Source organism: Amphiura filiformis, chromosome 17, assembly GCF_039555335.1.
Source record: "Amphiura filiformis chromosome 17, Afil_fr2py, whole genome shotgun sequence".
In the NCBI taxonomy this organism is placed as follows: domain Eukaryota; kingdom Metazoa; phylum Echinodermata; class Ophiuroidea; order Amphilepidida; family Amphiuridae; genus Amphiura; species Amphiura filiformis.
This window is the reverse complement of record NC_092644.1, coordinates 6,545,999-6,570,374: the sequence shown is the minus strand read 5'-3', so window position 1 is coordinate 6,570,374 and position 24,376 is coordinate 6,545,999. Positions and strand designations below refer to the sequence as shown.

The 24,376-nt window shown below is 37.9% G+C and overlaps 2 protein-coding genes across 2 annotated transcripts in view; one reads left to right on the top strand and one right to left on the bottom strand.

Annotated features, from left to right (window-relative positions):
• Positions 1–3,481: 3,481 nt before the first annotated feature.
• LOC140138171 (uncharacterized) lies at positions 3,482–11,998 on the bottom strand. Its single transcript, XM_072160101.1, has 7 exons — positions 11,748–11,998; positions 9,583–9,890; positions 8,754–8,904; positions 8,370–8,456; positions 6,613–6,669; positions 6,377–6,455; positions 3,482–5,008 (listed from the first exon to the last, which is right to left on the bottom strand). The coding sequence occupies exons 1-7, from the start codon at positions 11,860–11,862 to the stop codon at positions 3,994–3,996; spliced, it is 1,812 nt and encodes a 603-aa protein (XP_072016202.1). The 5' UTR covers positions 11,863–11,998; the 3' UTR covers positions 3,482–3,993.
• Positions 11,999–15,392: 3,394 nt separating this feature from the next.
• Positions 15,393–24,376, top strand: part of LOC140136879 (amine oxidase [flavin-containing] A-like) — a 31,497-nt gene continuing 22,513 nt past the window's right edge. Inside the window, exons 1-2 of the mRNA XM_072158490.1 lie at positions 15,393–15,543; positions 20,878–21,028. Of these exons, the coding sequence (XP_072014591.1) occupies positions 20,914–21,028 (115 nt within the window). The 5' untranslated portion in view covers positions 15,393–15,543; positions 20,878–20,913. The remainder of the gene's footprint in view (positions 15,544–20,877; positions 21,029–24,376) is intronic.

Here is a 24,376-nt window from a genome sequence, read left to right as displayed (position 1 = left end):
CAAAATTCTTAGACTTGGCACAAATCTAAGCATTACAGCATCTAAACTGTGCCTATACTTTTGTGCATAGCCAGAACAGGGCCGAATTTCCCAAATTTGCATGGGCGCCCTCACATTATGACGTCACAGCGACATTACGTGGGGAATGTTTGTACTTATTTTGGTGTCACTGGATAGAGGTAATCCATAGCTATACATTAGTATCAAATATATCGGTACATGACGTTTATAATTGAAAATTATGGGGGTTGCAACAACCCCCCTCTTCGTAGTCCGAGTTACAAAAATATATGGATCGGTAGTTCTAGGGTTAAAACACGTGTTTTTGACTCTTTGCCCAAAAAATTAACCAAAAATTACAATTTACAATTGACAGTTAGAGCTAACTAATGGATTGGATTTACCCGTTTCATTTGACAAAACAAGGTAATATTTCTTTAATTCAAACAAATTAGTGCTGTATATTACTAGTTAAAGCAATAATAAGTGATTGGCATAAAGAATAGATTCCTATTTAAGGGCTGGGGTATGAATTAAATAAAATTTTCAATTGACCGTCGGCTTTTCCTCCCTGCTACATACACTTTAAGAATATATCATTAGATTTATATAATTTACTTCGAGGACTGTTATATATCAAAATTTGAAAAATATCAAATTTTTATAATTTGTCATAAAATTTGTATTATATTGTGATTTTCAAAAATTAAAATTATTTGATATTAGAAAGACATGCTTCGTATTCAGAATGCAAATCGATTGGTCTGAGGTGCTCTCATGGCCCATAAAAAATACTGTCGAAACGCAATAAACGCTCCATTTTAGATCCCTTAAATGTTAGTTTTCACTGATAGCTACTGTTCACATTGTCCCCTTTTAATTTCGAGCCAAACAAATTAAGTAAAAACGAAGAAAATTGCTATTCGAATTATCGAAGCAACATGTGTCGGAAATTCTGAAAAATTCTGATCTGATCATAATTTCGTGTTTAACCGAAAACGCTTAAGGGATGGAGTATGAAGGTTTGGACAGTATTTATTGTGGGACATTTTTTGAAATTCGCAATGTAACACACATTTTATGGCAAATGATTAAAAATATCAAATTTTAATAATTTGTCATAAAATTTGTATTATATCGTGAATTTCAAAAAATGAAAATTATTTGATATCAGAAAGACATTCTTCGTATTCAAAATGCAATTCGATATGTTTGATGTGCTCTCATGTCCCACAAACAATACTGTCGAAACGCTCAAAACGCTCATTCCAGATCCCTTAAATATCTATGACATTTGCTGAGGAGGACGTCCTCAATATTTACTAAAATTCTACTTCAGTAAACTAATACCCTGCAAAATCAATACTGGGTGCTGTAGTTTTGACAAAATCCGAGATTTTTAGTAAAACGACTGAATAAGCTGTTTATTACGATCGTAATATTAGTCGAACGCCGCAAAGCGACACTGTGCGTTTGTTTGTTTATTTTTATTTGACAAGATCATTAAAATACAAAAACAAATGATAGAGACAGAAAAATCATTGCAAAGCACATCAAATTAGTGACAAATTAATTAAAGTTTAATTTAATCAGCCACAAAGCCATTTGGGATCAGGACACACAGACAAAAAATTATAAGCCGGGATAACCCATTAAGCCCGTAAAAAAAAGGCAAGCTCCGATGGGGTCCCAAGAAAAGATGAGAGAACAAAAGGGAAACAAAAAATGCCTACACAATGAAATCAGACATCTCTTGACTGAGAGAGTTGCTGGCTAGATGTAGTTCGACACTTTGTTTAAATGCAGACTTGGTAGGAAATCCCTTGATGTTTGATGGGAGTGAATTCCAGCCCAAATGGCTTTGTAGTAGAATGTGTTTGAAGCAATACCTTTTATCATAGGAACAATGAAATCAGATTCACTTGATGGTGCGGGATTAAAAGGATCGACGTCAGTCACGTTCGACGAAGTGGCACGGATTGGCGACTTATGCACTGGTATAAAAATAGCGATTTTCTTTAGTATTGTCTCATCTGTTGAGGCCAAAATTAAACGGGGACATATCTGACAGTGAAACAGTAGTGGAAAAGAAATACTATTACTTAAGGAAATGTTACAAAATGGCTTTAAATTTGTGCACTTGACTATGAAGCAACTTTTTGTTGAATGAATTAAACAAATTGTATCAGTAACAATGGGCCTTTAGGCCTTTTCAATTTTTGTTATATCTCTTTGCTATAGATGACATGCACAAATCGGGAAGCCTTGTCATATAATCCGTTCTGATTAAGCGCTACCCCGCAGCTTGGCAGTTTTTTCCTTTTTAGGCAATTTCCTTGCAATAATAACACAATACGTTGTGACGTCACGCTAAACATGAACCCGATTGTCAAAATAATGCGAACTTTACAAAATTGCATATGAACATAAATAGACATTTAAAAGACTATCCCAGCAAATACAAAACATCATTCGCAAAAGGTTACAAAATTTTGTCAGATAACGTTTAAATGTCGGGTTATATAAAGGGTACATTAATGGTATAAAACGATTTCATAACATTAAAAAACATTTGTTGGTAATTTACTGCACAGCAAACACAAATGTTTTACAGAAAACATTTAAATGTCGGGTTATATAAAGGGCATAAAAACGTTTTAATAACATTCCAAAAACATTTTTGAAAACTTGGTACAAATCATTCTAAACAGAATGTTATTATGAAAATAAAAAAATATTTTGCAAAAAATGTTTGCTCAAAATATTTACAATAACGTTTTTAAAATGTTTTCACGACCTTTATATAACCCGACATTTAAATGTTATTAAAACGTTTTGTAAAAAACATTTTAAGAACATTTCTTTGTTTGCTGGCTGCAAATATTTTAACATAATGTTATTTAAGTGCTGACAAAATATTTGGCCAAAATAGTTTACAATGACATTTCGAAAACATTTTAAAAATATTGTTGTAGTGTGTTTTCATACAAAACGTTTTTAAAACGATTTCATAACCTTTATATAACCCGACATTTTAATGTTATTATAAAGTTTTTACCTAAACCAAAACCCAAAATATAACTTATTTAAAACGTTTTAAAAACGTTTTTGTGTTTGCTGGGTACAGACCGAAATTCAACTTGATTATAACCAAATTAATGATATTTATGCAAATTTTAGCCCACTTGTTTCAGGGATGGTTGAATTTGGGGGAATGGGTGCAGTGGCGTAGACGAGGGGGGTTCTCTACCTCGCAATCGAAGGGGTGCGAGTTCGAGCCGAGGCGGTGCCATCGTGTTGTGCACTTGGGCAAGGCGCTTTACATCACTTTGCCTCTCTCTACCCAGGAAGGGTAAATAAAAAATATGTTATGATGAACGCATTCAGTTGAACTCGAAATTGTTGTAAAAGATCTGGGAAAAGGCGCTATATAAAACACCGAAATTTATTTTTTTTAAATTGATTTAATTACTTATGTGCATTGTTTCTATTATGCAAAATGCATACGGTATGAGCTTTCTTCTATCATAATGATTTTACATATATTATTTAAAGAATAAAGGTATTGTTTTCAACCGCTGTCGTGCATCTATCGTCTTATATAACACGGCCGGCGACACTTATTTTAAGTAAAACAACGAGGTGAAGATGAGTTGTTTTACGCCAATTTTAATCAAATTTAATCATTTTACAAGGAATTACCTATGGCTTAGAATCGATCAGTCCCGTTATTGCTATGCGACTCCAATTGGTTCAATACGCGTATTACGTCGACTCGCACTCGCTGAACCGTGGTATACCGTGTCATATCACCCCACATCACACGGCTAAGAACCAATACAATTGCAGGAATGACTATTCTTATTCCTAAACACTTGGGAATCATCTTGCAATTTTATTGGTTCTTACCCGTGTGATATGACACGATATCATACACTTTAGCGCGTGCGCGTCGACGCGATACTCGTACCCGCTATTTGAATGGCAATATGTTCAGTGTTCTTGTCCATATATGACGTTATTTTCCCAACCTTCATCATTGTGATCGGTAGTATAAATCGAATTCTCAACCCACCCAGCCTTTTCTGTACTACTTTGTCGTCCAATGTCTTGTCCCGTCGCATTAGTCTCACTATTAGTATTACTGACAGATTGTCTCCTAGAAGTTTCATCGTCAAATATCTTAACGCCATGATTTGCACACTCATTATCTACCTCGTCTGAGGGGTGGACTATTTCGTACCGATGCGCGGATTTGGTAGAAATATCTGCTTCGTACTGGTGCGTATTCTCTTTGTCGTAGGATGCTTTGTCAATATGACTTTCTTGCTGCGAAGGCAGTATTTGATTATGGTCATTGTTCGAACATTCATCATCCATCTCGTTTGAAGGGTGGACTAATTCGTACCGATGCGTGGATTTGGTAGAAATATCTGCTTCGTCCTGGTGCGTATTCTCTTTGTCGTAAGATGCTTTATCAATATGACTCTCTTGCTGCGAAGGCAGTATTTGATTATGGTCATTGTTCGCCAAAGGTTTTTCGTATGCATTGTCAGATTTGTCCGGAATGTCTTCGTCTACACCACCTTTCACATTAGAATACTCATTCAGGATATTACTAGCATTTGCGCTGATTTCTGTATCGCCTTCATCTTTATTTGGAAAAACGGTCTCGTAGGTATTCGCAGCGTTCTGATATCCCTGTGGCTTCTGTCTGCCAATGTGTTCGTTCGTGTGCATGGTTTCCACTTCAGTATGGTTCTTCACTGTAGGGGATGTAGCATAGATAACAACTAATTCTTCTTCAGCCTGTTTCTCCTCTGAGTAAACATGTTCTTCTTCCTTATGTACGTCTTTTATTTCATGGTATATCACGCCCGTTCCGTTAATATCTGCCTTGCCAATATCTCTTGGGGTAGGAGAGATTAGCTTTCCTTCAACTGTTAGTTCGTATGGCTCAGCAACAAACTGCATCCCTGGTCTTGCACTTTTCTTTTCTCTTCTGCGCCTTCATTAAAAAAAGTACAAACACATTGTAAGAATAACTATAATAGTTATTTAATAGCTTTTTAAATTGCACATCATTCTTGTTATCTCATTTGAAGAAATGCACCATGGTCCTTTCTCACCAAGATGACAAGCAGAATGCAGTCGATCACGAATCATTTTAAAGATAAGGGATCGTTCACAAACACTTGTTAGAGGGAGCCTGATGCAAAAAAGGGGGCTGAAAAATTGTGACCCTCCGAAGGGGGGGGGGGCTTGAAAAAAATGACTACAAATTTCGCTGGGAAATTGAGTTTATATGCTTTTCTATGGGGTTGACCCATAATTTTCATGTCAAAAAGGGGAGGGCTGAAACTTTTGAGGTCTCAAAAGGGGGAGGGGGCCGAAAATTTTTCGCGATGAATTTTTTTTGAATAAGGCCCCCCCTCCAACAAGTGTTTGTGAACAGTCCCTAACCCCCAGTCAGTAAACATGGTAAACAAACGTCTTGTCATAGTTAAAATCATAAAAGAGCGTTTTCGCATGCAATTCTGTTGTATAACAGCTGTGCAATAAATGATAAAATAAATGTTAGTGTTTCAAAGCGCTTTACATTTATTCCGCTGTCGTAAGAATGTGTCACCTGCCATACAATGCCCAAGAAGGACTTTATATTCTAAGAATTCTAAGAAAGGAAGCTACATTCTTCTGTCGACTTGCTGAAGTCTGGTGTATGAAACAACACATCTGTCAATGTAAGTGGAAACATGGGGACTGTATGCGAGGCAGGCCTGTGTTCCATTAGGAATTATATGAAAGGTGAAAATAGCACCATTTAGGAGATATGTCATCTGTGCGAGGATTTTATATGCAAAGGAAATAAAAGCCTTCAGTGGACTTCGCTGAACAGTGATCTTCGTAGGACAAGTGAATCAGGTTATACATCAGAACATTTTACCAACAATAAGAAGAAGGCTGCTGGCTAAGTAACATTACTAATCATAGTGTACTTGATTGATTATGACTGATTGAATGTATTTATGTTCGCTCACAAAATTGTTAAATCATACTTTACTTTTGATTAAAGATTCAGATATTGTTAACTTAATCAAACAGTAAGTTTTATTATGAATTCTGAAGTGAATTTGGGTAAAAGGTGTTTTGGCCTTGAGTCATTAACGACTCGTAACAGGTATACCTTATCTTAAAATAAGGATCGTAACTGGGCTGATAAAGGGGGTGTTAAAAGGGCCCGCACTGCTCCTTATCCATGGGCCCCGAGGCTCTTGCTACGCTACTGGAGAGCAGGTTTTGGCCCGAGTATAGTATAGCGATCCGTATAGCGAGTGCAAAAAGGTTCGTACTATTTTACTCCTATTACAGTACTTACCTCTTTCGTTGCCATATTCCCACCAATAGCAATACTAGCAGCAATACTGCAACACCAATGACAATTGCAGCAACATACCCTGCAATAGGCAAACAATATTCTCATGGAAATTAAACGTATCGGGAAATATATGCATCATGTAACTTGAAAATAAGCCTCCGTTAATAAAATAATTTATGAAATTTGATATAAAGTGTAAGAATTAATACACCAGGTTAAAATAGCTCACTATATACCTGATGCAATGGTAGCCGTTCCCATGGTTCCTGACAATCTGGAATCTGTAGTAAAAACTAAGGAAGTACAGAAGGAAAACGTTATAGGTTACACAGATCAAGTGAGGTGTTCCCTACTGGCAGGAATATATTCCCCAGGTATTTTAATATTTGATATTTTCCAATTCCACTTCTTTGGCGTTCTTAATATGTTTGAGGTATTGGGCAAGACCAAGAAGGAGTGGTGTTTTTTATCATTAAGTTTCGGGACTTCAGGTCTACCATACCTGCATTGGATGCTGTTTCTACACTCTGTATCCAGGGTTACAGATATTGCAAAGAGAGCGATGTCATCAGCAAAATCAAGATCGATCGTGGAAGGGGACACTGGATGGCGTCCACACTTTCTAGGCTCATTTCAGACGATATAGGTCACGCAACACGTGACGTTCGAGGCTGGCGAAAATACAAGGCTGACAGCCCCATTCAAAGTACACGGTTAGCAGTTATAAATTGAAAAACAACATACTTACAGTGTGGTACAATGTCGTACCCCAACGGTCAAGATAATTTTGCTTTGACACCACATAACAAATTTAGAATTGTTTGTGAAGATTTCATGATTATGTGTTAATCCAATGGCGACGTCAAAAAGGGCGATATCGCACCCGCCACCGCCTGGCCCATTTACGTAAAACCTGTTCTTGGCGCGGCCTAAAGCATAGTCCAGAACAGTGATAGGTGAAAAGCCGAGACAAATTGTCACTGAAGAACTCCTGCACGGATGTCAAACATGTGTTTACGATGTCCCGCGTCAAATGCCTTCTATTGTCAATGGGAGAGTCCTTCCCTTATTCCCTCGATTATCTTTCTCAATGCTAAAACCTGGGCAATGGTCCCGGGCAATGGTCGGGTCATTTTCTCAGCACTATACAAAGAAAGGGATCTACATGAAAACGTAATCTGTTCAATAACATACGATTGCATACCGTCGCCCTTGTGCTGGAGAAGCTGGTCCTTCTGTAGTTAGCCGCTTGAGTGGGATACCCTTATTTGGGCATTTTATTACATGGCAAATCAGGTGCACAGGTGCGATGGTCTGCAATCGTACTATGTTCTTGAACAGACCGTGTATTCATGTAGATCCCTTCTTCGTTGGAATCAAGATAGGTTCGGAGTAAAGTAAGCTCAATCCATAAGGTGTTCGACTTTGGTGCGAGACGAGAGGTTGCCTGTCCAAACCCTGGTGGTGGTTTAGTACGCTCTCGTGGAAAAATTAGAATTAGCTTAAAATTCCCAAGGAACTTACTACTAATTGTTTTGTGTAACCCGTACGAAACATGGGGAGCTGATCCTGGTTGCGAAGGTCATTTGTGGAATGGCTAGGGTGTGCGCTCTTGAAGCTGCAAAGTCCCTGTGCTGTTGTCAAATGGTTTATGGAATGATGTGGGCCGTAGTGGTCAACGACATCCTGTAAAGTGTGTTGAGGCTTGTGGATCAACGTCTAGGCGTTGTGCCTGTGAAAAAATCACTGCGGGTTTTTTTTCTGGCTGTGAATGCTCTGTTATACATTATCCAGATGCCATTTAAACTTATTAAAGCTGCCGAGTTGCAAAGGGATGTTGTCGAATTGATTTGACATGATGCAGAGCTACCTCGACCTCATAGGAATTACTGGAATTCGAATTCACAGATGTCAATGGGAAGAGATGTCACGCACTGAAATGATATAAAAGAAGTAGTTTCTTAGCAATACAAAAAGGCTTTCAGGTACTTACGAATCGGTGTAATCGTTGACGACAGATCACTCATCGGACTAGTCGTACTGGTACTATCAGGTGAAGGTATCGTCGACGTAGGTAACACTAAGTGTGACGGAGAGAGAGAAACGAAAATGGAATTGTCAAGGGTTATTAAAATGCTTTTGAAAGAAATCCGAATGGTTCAATGGCTCTACCATCGTCTACACATAAATCGTCTACAGTTAAAAGTTGAGGGATATCGAAATGGAGAACTTACGAATAGAAGACAATTTGCAAACCGACTTTTAACCAAGACGAATTGAGCTCTTTCAATGCCATAATAATCCTATTTTTCCATGATAAAAGTTACTGAAATATATATAACTAGTGTTAATCTATAAGTTAAAAGACGTTTCATACCGTCACATCCATAAAGTTCTAATCGAAGTGCACAGCGGGTGCCTTCCCACAATATTACATAGATGGTGATGAACCTTAGATTAACTGGACGTGAAAATTGTCGAAGTATTGCTTTGTTACGATCGGTAACTGCGTCATGCCCAGGAAATATCTGTATATGAATAGGAATAACACATGTTTCAATTAATACCTTGAAGATGATAGTAACGTATATTTGGCTTCTCTATAACGCAGAGCATCTTTGAGATATTCATTTCCCGAACACGGTCCCCTCACGTGAAAAAACAATGTTCTAAACAATGGAAACCGGACGGAACTGGGCGGAACCGATGGTCAACCACCGGTCGAGTTTTGATTTCATCCCTAGGCTACAGCCTAACCCCGGTGACAAATGAGTACAGGCAATATTTTCATATGCAAATATGAAGGGGTGTAGGATAAAAAAATGTCTACAAACTACAAATGAAACTAGTGCAATTTGCGAAGAACTTGAACAATTTGCGAAGAACTTGAACAAACATTTAATACATTCTCTGCACACAATTGTGGTATTTACTCCGCACGATATACTCGTGCGATACTCTCTTTTCATGATCATTCACCTGTGTAGGAACGAACGAACGAAAAGGTTTGTACAAAGTGCAAGTTCCGAAATGTAAAATCTACGGGGCGTAAAAACAGATTAACATAAGAGGCCACAACTAGTTTATAAAGCCACACATTGACCAAAACTATAAATTACAAGACCTCTTCTACATTGAGGCTGGCTTTCCCTTTTAAAGGGAGTTTTTATTAACAAGTTAGTTGCTATCTGGTTTCTCAAACTTACCACGTCAACACCATCTTCATCCGTGATATTCTGCCACTGTATTCCATCATAGCTATATCCAATCTTGTACTCCATCACATATTCAACTTCATTCGGTCGTGGATTACCTTGTGTTGATAGACCACTGACATAAACAGGTTCTATGAGGTCAATTTGAAACCATGGGTCCATGTCATCTTCATGTGCTCTCCATGCCTGGGTACTATTGAGACGTGCTCTCTCTACACGATTTGAGTGCGTCGAAGCTTCCATCTGTTCTGCGGTGATCGTCCTACTATACATACCCAATGCATTTTGGCATTTGGTAGCTATGAAATACGAAAAATACAGGTTTCGATTATTCTTCATGTCTTAAATGCATCAACCTCTATTATAACTTTGTGGCAATTTAAGCGGTTGAAGGCAAACTGTGACAGTAGAGGGGGTCAATGAAGACGTGGCGTAATACTGATAGTAGATAAACTGACCAGGTAATGATGGGGAGCAAAGAATATTTGGCAGAAGCGGGATTCGAACCTGCGACCTCTGGTTTGCTTATTTAGTAGAATTCTGCGCGATTTCTCACAATTTTCTGCACATTAGGTCCCACTGCCTGAACAGAATTGATCACAACCTGAACTCCCTCCTGGGGTTAGTATCTGTCAATGAGGCACACCGACATCGCCTGGCTAATAATTACTTGGTACAGCAGAGATACTAAAATCAATACCCGGGATCGATACAGGTGAATGTGCTATGCACGATTTTGATATTCAGACGAAAATCTTTGTGGATACCGGGGTAGAAAATGATGAAAATCTCTCGTAATTGATTTCGTCTAAAGAAACCAGATGTGGTTCCTTGCACTTGAATATATGTATTGAACAGATATGATAGTCGTTAGCTTGCGTCTTGAGAAAGAAGCTTGCGTCTTGAACTCAAAAACTGACAATAATTCCGATTTTATATCTGCCGAACTATATAGCGCAGTGTATAGGCCAATCGTGGGTAGTCTAAAAGCAGATGACGACCTATGGCGTACCATGCTCACTCACATACAGCAAGGTCAGTCAACGGGCTATTGTCAGTAGCCTTAGTCAGATGTCCTTCGGCCCATTATGCGTCTCTCAAAACTATTAAACAGGTCGGAACAAAATGGCCATGCCTGACGGTGGATTCAACCTACCATGGCGATTTCTGCCATGAAGATATCGGGGCGATGACACTGTGTGAGGTGACCAGATTACCAGGCCACCATTATAGTTGGAGGCAGTAAATGACACAGATGGGTCAATGCGTTACATAGAATGACCGTGTGTGGTGTTTATTTCCCAGCAAGTGAGTTTTACCTGAGGCAAATTGTGTGGTTCAATGTTTGATAGCTCACTACATGTGTTATCACCGTCGATTTGGTTGAAAAAAGAGACCAGACATGATGAATTCCTGTCCAGGCAGTGGAACCTAATGGACTACCGTAAAAACTCGATAGTTAGCATATGTGCTTACTATCGAGCGCTTTTAAAACATGCAAACACGGAGAGCCCCATCCATAAAAGTGGAGCTAATCATCAATACACATAGTTAAATAAATAAATACGAACAAGCAAACCTGCAAATGTGTGTCTCAACCTGATTTCATGCTCGCCGGACTTTGGTACAATTTCATGTTTTCAAAAGCGCTTGATAGTATTAAGCACATAATGCTAACTATCGAGTTTTTACGGTATTCCACGAATTGATTTACCAACTTATTCTTCTGTTAGTGTAATTCAGTGGAGATAATCATTACCAACATCACGTTTGCAAATAAATAATCCGAGAGATTGCTCGACGTGCGTGGGTTCGATTCCCCGTCCCACCACTGTGTTGCGCCCTTGGGCAAGGCGCTCAAGTGCCTCGCTTGCCTCACCCCACCCAGGTGCAATGGGAAGCCGTTAGAGGTAGTCACAGTCGTTGTACTGATGGACCCTGCGCCACTTGTAGGCTGCAAACGTGGTTCCGACATATTCTAATGACGGCGGATAAATGTAAAGCGCTGTGAGGCTACGCCATAAAGCGCTATATAAATATCTACATTTATTTATTTTTTTTACGTAAACATCGCACGTTCACATTGGTGAAAAAATGTGCCATGCTCAGAATAACAATTTGCATTTCTGTGGACCAATACAAGTTATCTTACTTACTTGAGGAAACTGGAATAATACTTTGCAGAGTCAAAATGCACAATAAGCAATGGTGTATCATGATGTTAATAGCTGCATCTCTCACTCTTCTGACAAGTTGTAAATTTTTGACCATTCTAGCTGCTTGATTTTCACATTATTACATCAGTTTCCCTGAGCGTTTGACCATCCGTGCGATTAATTCCGTGATGATGAATTCTGATTGACAAAAGACCTTGATTCTTTATCATTTTCTCTCCTTTTTACGTAATCGTTCTTCCGCTACAAAGAGACCACTTTAATTGATAATATAGAAATGTCGTTCAAACCAAACTGTCATTATCTACTCCAGCTCCAGTGAAAAATCAATGAGAGCTTCAGTGCTAGTTTTCACCCGGGGGGTACTCAAGTTTGGTTTTGGTAGGGACGTGCCGCTGAGATTTTGGAAGTAGACCCATAAATATACCAATTTTTCAAGAAATTTGGACCCATTGATATACCAAAAGTAAAAATTTTCGGCCGAATTTACCCAAAATTGTCTTAGTTTTTACATAGAGTAAGGAAAAATTGGGCTGTTTTCCGGCGAAAAAATTGAGAAAATTTTGAAAAAAGGACCCATTCATATACCAAAATAGGCTTTGAAAAAGGGGCCATTGATATACCAGAAGGCTGAAAATGCTACCCATGTTTGCGGCACGTCCCCGTATGGTCATTTGTACTGAGTACCCCCCCCCGAGTTTTCATGCCCCTCTAGTGACCATTTGCCTAATCATACCCAGGAAAATATGTATGAGGTGTTTCTGGTGATGAAAGAGATTAATAATATCTTGAGTTAGGTTATTTTTCGCAATATAACTTTTACTTTTCACAGGATTCTTAGATTAAATATATTATTCAGTAGTGCTCCGACCAAATCCAAAACCAGCATGTTCTTCAGCAATTAATGATCTTAAGATTAGCAACTATTTTAAACTGTTGCGATTTGGTAGATCACAGCATCTTGCGAATGGTAGTGAGCTTTGGCAAAAATTGCATTAATCATTTCATAGCGAGTGTGTAGAAGAATTCAAATATCACATACTTTTGTATGTCCTATGGTTCTTGAGTTATGGTGTAAAGAGGACGGAAACAACAACATTTTTGTAAAACGTACATAACTCATTAACAACAATAAATCAAGCAAGTTACACATTATATGACTTTGTCGAATGAAGTTTTGCAAAACATCAAAGTGTTATTTTTCAATAATATTTTGATTTTTGTGGCTTATTTTGCGCATTTGATTATTTTTTTTTTTTTTGCTTAAAAAGGAGAAAAAAACCCGGAAATCGCAAAAAATAATAATATAAAACACTACTGGAGAAACATTTACACATTACACAAACACGTGTAGTGAAAAACTACTCAGGGAGAAGATATCACACATTTTTTAAAATACATTTTTTCATTTGCAGGTTTAAAGGGGATCAGAAAATGATTCTTGAATATGAAGAAATATGATTTTTTTTGTGGGTGTCAGAGAAACCCACTGTAAATTCCCATTCCAATTCGCATTAAAATGTTTTTTTGTTCATTTCAAGGCATGGATTTAAAAAAATAAATATAAAATAATAAAAAAGCGCATTTTGCATTTGACTTTTTAGACCTGCTACAGGAAACAAACATGTTTTTTTTGGCCTAATGGTTTTTTTTTGGCTGCTGTGACCAACAATACCTAGTCTATACCCTTAACTATGACTTGTGAAAAGGGCTGTGCAATAATTATGATCGGGTAGGGGGGGGGGGCTAAAATTTTCCAAACGCCTCCCCCTCGGCCTGCCAACAAATCGCTTCCCTCCCCGCCTCTCGGCCGAGGGCATCGACACAACAGGGGTGCAGGGTGTAGGCCTACCAGGTGAGAAAAACTCAGCTCTTTCGGTGAGAGGTTTGCGCCAACAAAGGGGGCCATTGGGTGAGAAGCCAAAATCAATGGTGAGAAGCCTCGAATAATGTTGGGTATCGTTCAGTGAGACGGGGGGGGGGGTTTAGTACTCAACTTCAGAAGTGACGGGTATGCACGTATCTCTCTAAATGTAAAAGAGTGAAAAACTCACTCCCCAAAAGAGTGATTCACTTATAAAACCACTCAAAAATGAGTGAAATGTGTTTTTTAAACTTCACAACCACTCAAAAATGAGTGAAAACCACTCTAACCAACTCGTTCAAGGAGTTAAATGAAGGACAACACGTTTTTAGAGTTGTCCTTCATTTAACTCCTTGAAAGAGTTAAAATTCACTCTTAAAGAGTGGTTTTCACTCTTTTTTGAGTGGTTCTAAAGTTAAAAAAACACATTTCACTCCTTTCTAAGTGAATCACTCTTTTTGGGAGTGTGAGTTTTTCACTCCTACAATTAGAGAGTATGTGCCTACAGTACCGGCGTTGTGAGTAGGCCTATGGGCCTACCTTCTACAACTTTGAACCTTTTTTTTGGCTACATAACTTTTTTTGGTTCTACAAAGAATCAACAGAGTTTTTTTTTAAACCAACAAAAGTTCTGCTGTAAAGAAAAGGGTTCTTTGTAGAACCTTAAGCATGAAGAACATTAAAGGAACCATTGAGAAAAAAGGTTCTTTATCCAAGAAAATTTTTGTTAGTCCAAATTTCCCAAATATTAAATTTACAGTAAAAATTTGATGAACTTAGAGAATTTGAAAGTTTCCGCACTATTTTGTGGCATTTTCATGATACAATTCTAAAAAAGGGGGGCCCGGTATAACTTTTTTTTTAAAGGGGTCATCGGGTATAATATTCGACTCCTTCAAAAAAGGGGTGACAGGCACTTGAGCCCCCACCCCCGGAGTGAGATCTGGGCATCGTAACATGATAGCAGTGCCAAAAAAAAAGCAAAACAAGTTTGCTTCGGATTGAGTAAAAGAATTGAAAAATTAACTGAGGGAATTTCGTTGAGAGCTGATCTAAAATTAAAAAGTAAAAGGATTGCAATCATTTTTTCTTTCAAATTGATATTAAGATGAACAGTGATGCAAACAGGTTTGAATAATTTGAATTATTGGATAGTTTATGAGATGAGAGACTTGCATCTAAAAATATTGATATTAAGCTTTGCACTCTGAGACAATATAATTTGCCATTATTTGTAACAAAATTATAATTTATATTACGTGACAAAAAAATAAATAAAAAAGTAAAAGGGGATCATTTGGTGACATGTCATAATAATTGGGTTGAGAAATCTTATTCAAATCTTAACTAGAATGTTGCATTATTGGAACGTTTCCGAGAGTGTTTTGTTTAAACTGTAGGCCTACCCCATAATGACGGTGCCAAAACTTTGAATTGCCAATAGCCCCCCCCCTTCGACCCTTTGCTTGCTCCCTTCCCCCTCAAGTTCACTTTTTGAGAAGTGGCATGTGGCTTGGTTTTTGAAATCAGTCACTTTTATCTACACTATGAATTGATCATATTATACTTGCCGGGCATGACTTGACTGGCGTATCTGGCCCCATCCTCATATCTGGGAGAACCCATAAAGGCCTGTGGGAGTTGTGGGGCGGAGTCCTTTTTGGGAGCTTTTGCTTTTGGGGAAAAAACAGGGCTTAAAAAGTCTGAAAAAATCTGATTGCGCCCTCTGCATCCGAAGTTTGGCTAAACAAGTGTCTGGGTCAAAGGTTACTTACAATCGATCAGCTGTGCCCTGTGTGTAAACTCTAGCTGTGGAAGGGGTGTGTGTCGATCATTGCATTTGCACATTGACATCAGAAGCCCAGATCAGAAGTTGCTCCAGCGCATACTGATTGCGGTAAATGAACGTGAATGGTATGTACACTGTATTTGTATTGTTTTATATGATTTGAATCCTTACATGTAGGTAAGCTTAAAACTGCTTGTAAATCTGTTGAGTATTGCATTGCCAATACCCATTGCATTGATACCAGGGTTAAAATAACATTGAGCACTAACACTACCATCGGGACCACCATGCACAGTCATGAGCTTGTATGTATTTGTAGTGTTTTTGTGATAATGATTTTAATTATTATTGATCATCATAAAAGAAGGGAACGTACATGTAGATTGCTGCTAATCATGCTAATAAATTATGTGCATGAGTGAGTGTGGTCATGCAGCGTCTGCTTCAGTAATAGTTACATTGTGAGCTTCAGATCGATCGTGGTTGACTTCTATAGTACATGTATGAACAGTCATATATAGCTATAATACTAGCTATAATACTTTAATAGTAGGCCTATAGTAATACTTTATAACTCATCTGCACCGTCACAGTTCTAGTCCACTGCTGAACTGAAAAAAAAAATTAATACTGAAATATTAAACTACATAAAATCAATAGTATTATTACAGTGGTTGCACATTCCACTAATATGCACGATACTCACAGTCACAGACCATGAAGCTTTGTATTCAGCTTTGTCCATGGTAGGTATTACCTACCATGCTTTGTCTATCATGCACTGACATTGTCTTGAACATTTTTTAAAATGTTCCAAATGTTTAAAAATGTTTAGCTAAATTCAGTTGTCAATATACACTCCTCTAAGTAATTTAAGGATAAAAAAATGTCATTAAATTTTTTTCAAATTTTAGTGCTAGATGAAACAGTCATGACAAGACTTTATACAGTGTTTAGTAGAGCATGGACAAGGCCACATAAAGAAAAAAAAATGGACAAGGCCACATAATATAAAAAGATATTTCGATTAGGTACAAGTATGGTCAAGATAATCTGGATGAAATAATTGAAATTTTTTGATCCTTTAATTCCTTTGAGGAGTGTGTATCTTTAAAATTGGTGTTTTAGCCAACCACCAGGGTGCAGGTATCTACCTTGGAAATTATTGATTTAGGATTCAACTTTCTAATTCATTATTTGCTTTAAAACATGACCCAGACATTTAACTTACTTTGAATTTGATTTTGTAAATGTCTACATGGACCTAAATCAATAAAGCATGGTGATAGCTGATGATCATGATCAACTACTACAAACTAGAACTGTCTCCTGCTTGATACACTCGCATCATATATCTAGACCATGTATAAGTTTGTAAATTGGGAACCCACAAATTTGGCATTATGTGCATTGTGCAAAGGGGGGGGGGGGTGGCAAGCAATAGTTGGCAGGCCGAGAGGGGGGGGGCAATTTTGGCATGCTATTTGAAAATTGTACTCCCCTGGAGGGCTCATAATTATTTTTCATTTAAAATTCAGTGGTTTGAGTACAAAATCAACATAGTAGTGGTCATGAATTTTCTCAAAATCTCGACTATACAACTGGCATGGCATTCTGCAGAATTGGGGTTTTAAATTTGCTTCACTAGAAGTGTCTTTAAATACTTTAGAACATTAGTACCCTCTTTTTGTAATATAAGATAAGCACGATGGAAATAGTTTGTGTTGGACTGGGACGGAGTCCTTGAGTCCCAGTTGCCTGAGTCCTAGACTGAGTCCTGCACATCCAATTCCGAGTCTGAGTCTAGGACTCGACTCCTACAACATCACATGATGACTGATGTAATTTCAAAATGTACATATCACTATGGACCACAATGGCCTCATCCCAATGGCATAGTTCAATAACCTCAATGAAACAATCATAGTGCAAAACGTGACCTCAAGTTGCAGAGTACAAGTTTTTGTACCCAATTTTTCAAAGGTCATTCAATGAATGTGCAAATGTATTGGGGTTATAGAACTGTGCCCTGATAGATGAGAATCTTGTGGATCCTAGTATTATGTATGTCATTGGCAAAACCTTTGGTCAAGTCCCTTACGAAAATGGCACGCAGTTTTTGAACGCATGCAGCATGCAAGCAGCGCTGCGTGCCGCACCGCATGCAGCACGCGTGCAGTTGGTAGCGTCGCGGATGCGTATATTTGGAACGAGGCACGCATGCAGGGAAGCGTGCAGATGCTTGCTGCATGCGTGCAGGTCATGGCGTGTGCAGTTTGCATGCAGCATGCAAATCCATTAGCGTGCACTGCATGCATGTAGCACGTACTGGCCATATATATGCGAGACAAAATCATGAAGAAAAAAATCAAAATAATGGTTAACAGTGTATACTGTCCTTACAATTAGTCTTACATAACCTGGCTATCCATTTCACAATGAACCAAAATTGCCTAGCTTAATTTTATACAAGTCACTTATCTAACTTAACCTACCTGATTTTGAACCTGGGACCTTCTGCATGGGAGTCTGATGCTTTACCATTTGAGCTATTGGGGTATACACATTTGATTAAGTGTTTTAAGTTAATATAAGCAATATTTTGATGACTAAACCGGCCAAAGTGCATCATTTTATGAATATTGATAACATTCACTATAAAAATGTTGAATTTTGTTTTGATTTTTTGCAGTGCCAATTAACTGTTGATTCATGAATGGCATACCAACATTGGCCCAATATTGCAATGCCAACTATCGAAAAAGAAATGGCATTCCAACATTGGGCCAATGATGCAATGCCTACTATTGAAACAGGAATGGAATTCCAACATTGGCCCAATGTTGCAATATCAACTTTCGAAACAGGAATGACATTCCAACATCGGCCTAATGTTGCAATACCAACTATCGAAACAGGAATGGCATTCCAACATTGGCCCAGTGTTTCAATGCCAACTATCAAAACAGGAATGGCATTCCAACATTGGCCCAAAGTTGAAATGCCAACTATCGAAACAAGAATTTGCTTGCCCTCCCTCTAGACCTGCCAAAAATGATTGCCCCCTCCCTGTTGGCCTGCCAAAAATGCTTGCCCCCCCTCCCTCTTGGTCTGCCAAAAATCTTGGTCTGAAGGTTGGTCCGAAGGCTAACTTATTTATTCATTGTAAACATTTAAATATTTTCACTTCTAGATCATTGCCAAATTGTGACTTGATGTCAGTTGTGTAAAGGTGAATTAGTCATTGAAAATCCTGCATGCATGCAGCATTTTACCTTTACTGCTTCTGGAAACCCTGTATGCGTGCAGCATTCTAACTTTGTGATCTGGAAATCCTGCATGCATGCAGCAATATGCGTGCAATTTGCATGCAGTCCTACAGTCCGCACACAAGTGTAGTCTGCACGTAATTTGCGTACAGATTGGTAGTCTGCACGCAGGTTCTGCAAGCAAATTGTGTGCGCGGTGGATATTTGTGTGCGGTGCCTGCATGCACACAGCTGGTTCGCACACATGAACACGCTACCAGCAGGCCTTGCTTGCATGCTGCACACATCTGCATGTGTGCTGCACACTGCCGCACGCGTGCTGCATGCTTCCGCACACATTTTTCATTGCTTGCATTTTCGTAAGGGGTTCAAAATGTATTCCAAAGATTTATAATATATGTACTGCATCTGTAACAGACCTTGTGACAGAAGCTGTCAGATTTAATAGATTACTGATTGATTTGCCCAGGGATTTACTACAGTTATATAAGTAAATCCTAACTTAATAATATTAATCATGTGGATATTAAGTTAATATCCACATGATTTTATAATACTCTCACTCAATGACTGCATTAGATAGTGAGTCTCCTTCACTAGATGAGGACACCTGAATCTGACCTGAAAAAACACAAATCCTGGAATTTCCAGGTTCTGTGTTATTACAGGCCGGTAGCATAGGGGGCAGCTGCCCCCTGTGAGAGGTCTTTTTTTGTAATTTTGAGCCCATTTTTGACAATTTTCTTCAAAGTTTGCCCTCCCCTGGAAATTTGTCTTGCCCACTCCCACCCCCACCACCAGCCCCCTTTGAAAAAATCCTGGCTACACCACTGACACAGGCAGCAAACCAGAACTCAGAACTGTAAACAATTTAGAGTTTACATGGACGATACTAGTCACTACTACTACTGGCATTTGGTCCACAAGCATTCAATACACACAGGGAACATAGACCCTACAAAGGAAGCATCTACCCAAAAAACAAAAACAAAACAAAACAAGAATAGTCTTTAAAAAAAGACAATCGCTTAGGCAGTTGTAATGTGAAGTGGACATGCACTGTGCTAATGAATAGGGGTTGATACTTAATAGCACCAATCTGTCAAAATATATCATCATTGGGCTATTCCAGTTGAAATCCATACACCCCTGTGGAAGACATGATCTTAATCTTCCACACACAGGGTGTAGATTTCAAATGGAGTCGCCCATTCAGGTAACTCTATTTTAAATCTACACCCCCTGTGTGGGAGATTAAGGTCATGTCTTCCAGAGGGGGTGTGTGAATTTCAACTGAAACAGCACATTGAGGCAAGATTATCATCCTTCTATCAATTTGGAAGTGGTAACTAAGCCAGTTAAAGAAAATGTGAGTTAAAAAGGTGAGTTACCTCCTTCCCACAGAGATCGTGGGACTTGGTGGTGTTGTCGTAACACGCAAGTGGGACTTGATGGCTTTATCATGACTCGCCTTAGCTTACTTCATGAGGGTAATTGACAAAAACGTTTATTTCTGTGGGGTAACACACCTTTTTAACTCTCCTTTTCTTTAACTCGCCTTTTTTTACTCGCCTGGTTGTCACTCCCATAGTGTTTGACCATGTATAAAGATTCCAGGGTCATGTAGGGAAGATAAGCAGATTGTGTGCATCTGCATGTACTAGTGGGTGATATTTGTGAACATAGAATGTGAATCATATCTATAAGGCCAAATAAAAACATTAATTTGTTTCACATCCACCTCCCTCCTCACTTTCTGGGATCAGTCTATTTTGTTTCTCAATTAAATGTTAAGTTTTTAATACTTATCTAGGTAATATGATAATGCTGATAAACATGTTTATTAGTCAGCATGAATCGCTTGCAAGTGTTTTTGTGGAACTCTAAGGGGTCTAACCTCTCATAATGTTAAATAAAAAAAACACGTTTTCCTGGCAGACGATGAAATCTGATACAATCGGTGTTTTTGTATTTTGTCAATTAAACGAAAAAAAACAAACACCTGGTCTATTTAGCAAAAAACAAAACAAACAAACAAAAAAAAAAAAAAAATTAACCCCCCTCCTCACTTTACCAAAAAGGGAAGGGTGTGAAACGAATATTTAATCTATGATGCCTTCAATGGCCTAGTGAGTGATCTGTATTATGTATTACGTTTTGTCTTTTTATTATTTTTATTAATTTTCATAGATTTTCTGATCTAAGTGAAAAGACAAAACTTCAATCATGGCTGAGGTATACGACGTAGTGATCATAGGAGCTGGTCTCTCGGGCTTAGTAGCAGCATACACCGTATTGAAACAAATTCCCTCAGCTAAAGTTGTAGTACTAGAATCAACAGGTAAGTGAGTAACAATACTTAGATCATGATCACAGATTGGTATCAATCCGTTTAAAGGCGACAAATAAAAAAAGAAACCCTGTTCTACGGGCGGACGGATCTTTCAAGTAGGGTCGGTCGGTGGGCCTTTTTTTTTTCTTTTTCTTTTTGGAAATGACCCAAAATATAACCAAAATCTGTAAATAATTTGCGATTTGAGAAAAAAATTGGTTCCTGAAATTTCCGAAATTTGGGTCGGCATTCATTCAAAATCTGTAGAACAGGGTTTTCTTTTTTCGTCGCCTTATGCTCAAACAACATGCAAGAGAAGGGACATACGCGTATAACATCCAGTGGTGTAGATTGTTGGGTTTTTTTTTCTTGAAGTATAGTGAACCCAGCACCTTTTGGCAACAAAATAAGTTTATGGTAGCTTATGGTACAGATACTCGCGAAGCAAAGCGCGCGAAAATTTTGGCATATGCAAGCTAAAATAGTGAAATATGGTACAAAAGCGGAATAAATGCGCGCGAAGCGGGCGAAATTTGGTAGTTTTTGGTTAAAATGGCCTAATGTGATGTTAATTTGGTCGGAAACCCACATACAGGCATCGACATTTGGGGGATGATTGTATGGACCTCCTCCTAGCAAAATATTGTGAGGGATTTATCCCCCATAGAATTTCTCTATGGGGACTGACTTTCGGCACTCCCTGGCACAAGCATATGAACTCAACCCCGGACCTAAAACCAATCCCGTGACCAATCTCAGAGCGTCGATTCTCATGTACTATAGTACTTGTGGATGCCCTGATATTTCCATCATCATGATCATTGTATAATAATGCATTGAACTTTTGAACCTTGGAATTTAAACTGTAAGACAGTCGGAACCATTTTATATAATGATCATATATGAGTGATCACATGACTTCAGTGCTCATGTTGTATAACTGAATCATGGCAGGGCAATGAACGGAGCTACACTGCAAAAAATATTGAGTAAAAAGGTCACAACTCAACAGCTGAGTAAAAAAATTGAGTAACAAATTACTCAACATTGAACGCATATAGGTCACAACTATTGAGTTGTGACCTCTATGAGCTCAATACTCAACTGTTGAGTTGTGACGTTTTTACTCAATGTTGAGTAAAATATTTTTTACTCAATGTTGAGTAAAGTATTTTTTGCAGTGTAGGAGAACGTAAACTCTAAATATAACACTGAAGTATACAGTTTTAACTTTTTTTTCATTTTGCTATACCAAGGTGCGTTACTGCAGTTCCGTGGTTGCATAATCTGATAATTATATCTTCTTGGGTTGTAATCACAGATTCTAAACAGTGATATGAGTATATAATGAGTGTACATGAACGGGAAATTAATGTCTGTTCCAAAATTAACAATTTCTTTCTTCAACATATATAGAAACAAATACAATTCTGCAGTAGCACTGGATATAAAGTTGTAATTAACTTAATTGGTAAATTATATAATGTACTGGGCTTATTTTTACAGTATTTAACAGATTATATTACTGATTATAGCATGCAGACAGCAGACTTTGCGCAAATATAGGCCTAAGGCCAAGTAAAAATAAAAACATGTTTCTCGTCCGGGTTTTTTGAAAATTAGGAGGATGAGGGGGCTTTTTATTTTCTATTTTTTATTGGAAAACGACGCTAAATACCTGTATTTGGCACCATATTTTGGGTATTCGACATACAGATTGATATCTGAGAAAAGGAGGAGGCCCTTTTATTCTATTGTTTTGAGAGGTAGGCCCCTCTAGTGATCACAAAACTCTTCTGAAATGATGTATTATGTATTTACAAAGACGTAAAATAAGTTTCAACTTCTGAAACATCTTTTTTAACAAGAAATAACTGAAAGTTTACAAAATAAAAAGAAATTTGAAAAATCTTCAAAAAAGGAGGAGGGCGCGGACGAGAAACATGTATTTCTTTTACTCGGCCTAATCATAAGGGACGCACCATTTGACTTCCAGTGGGATCTGGAAGTTGAGGTCGGGCACGTTGGGGTTTTTTTTCGCCGCCGTAAAAACACATAACGTTTTACAGAAAACGTTTAAAATTATCGGGTATAAAGGGTATAAAACGTTTAATCAAACTTAAATGGCATTCCAAAACATTTTTAGTTATATTATTTAAGTGTTGACAACATATTTTGCAAAAAGTTTACCCAAATATTAGGCCTACAGTAACATTTTGACAATAGTACTTTTTCATGTCAAACGTTTTCAATGACCTTAAAATAATATAACCCTAGAACGGACGCATGCACCATTTGACTTCCAGGGGAGCTGGAAGTTGTCTTTTTAGCCGACGAAAAAACACTTAACGTTTTACAGAAAACGTTTAAATGTCGCGTGAAAGGGTATAAAACCGTTTAAATAACATTCCAAGAACATTTTTGAAAACAAGATGTTGACAACATCTTTAAAATAGAACGTTTTCATGACCTTTATATTACCCGACATAACATATATAAAATGTTATTAAAACGTTTTAATTAAAACCAAAACGTGTGAAGATCATTTTTGTGCTTGTTGGGCTAGCATGTAGGGCCAACGAACTTTGAATATTTAGCCGTAAAAGGACACAAAAAACTCCCATAGAAAAAGGCTTTTGAACCATGAACCATGACTCATTGATTTTATAGATGTGAAAAGGGCCGGTGGCCTATATTTACAATGTAATAAAACTCTCCTTTTGGTTAGGCTGAACTGAACTGAACTCTGGAAATGGGAGCATTATTTTTGACTTGACTTAAAGCCATATTATAACATTTGCTGAGGAGAACGCCCTCAAAAAATTTTAAATCTGGTCTGCAAAAATCAAGACTTTAGGTGCTGTAGTTTTGTCAAAATCCGAGATTTTGAATAAAACGATGGAACCAGCGTTTTATTATTACGATGGAAATATTAGTCGAACACGTATGCACAGTACGTACACTGCGTGCGGGATACACATACACACACACCCCGAAGATCGTATTACAACCGCGGGAGTAACATGCATGGGCGCTAGTAGTAAATTCCAATTTTCTATATGCTTTACCACACTTGTTCGGCTCAAAATTAAAAGGGGACATATATATCTGACAGTAAAAGCTAACATTTTATGGAAAATAAATACTAATCTATATTTACAGAAATGTTATAATATGGCTTTAAGCGTCCTGAGATAGTCAAGGTTAGTTAGATAAAGCCGGCAAGTAGACTTAGGCCTGCTATAATTATTATCTATACGTGCTACTATCAGTCCAATATTTACATGGCTCCCGGGACATGACTCGGTATCATGTCATCCGCATACAATTTGTGTGATAATTATGACGAAACAGAAG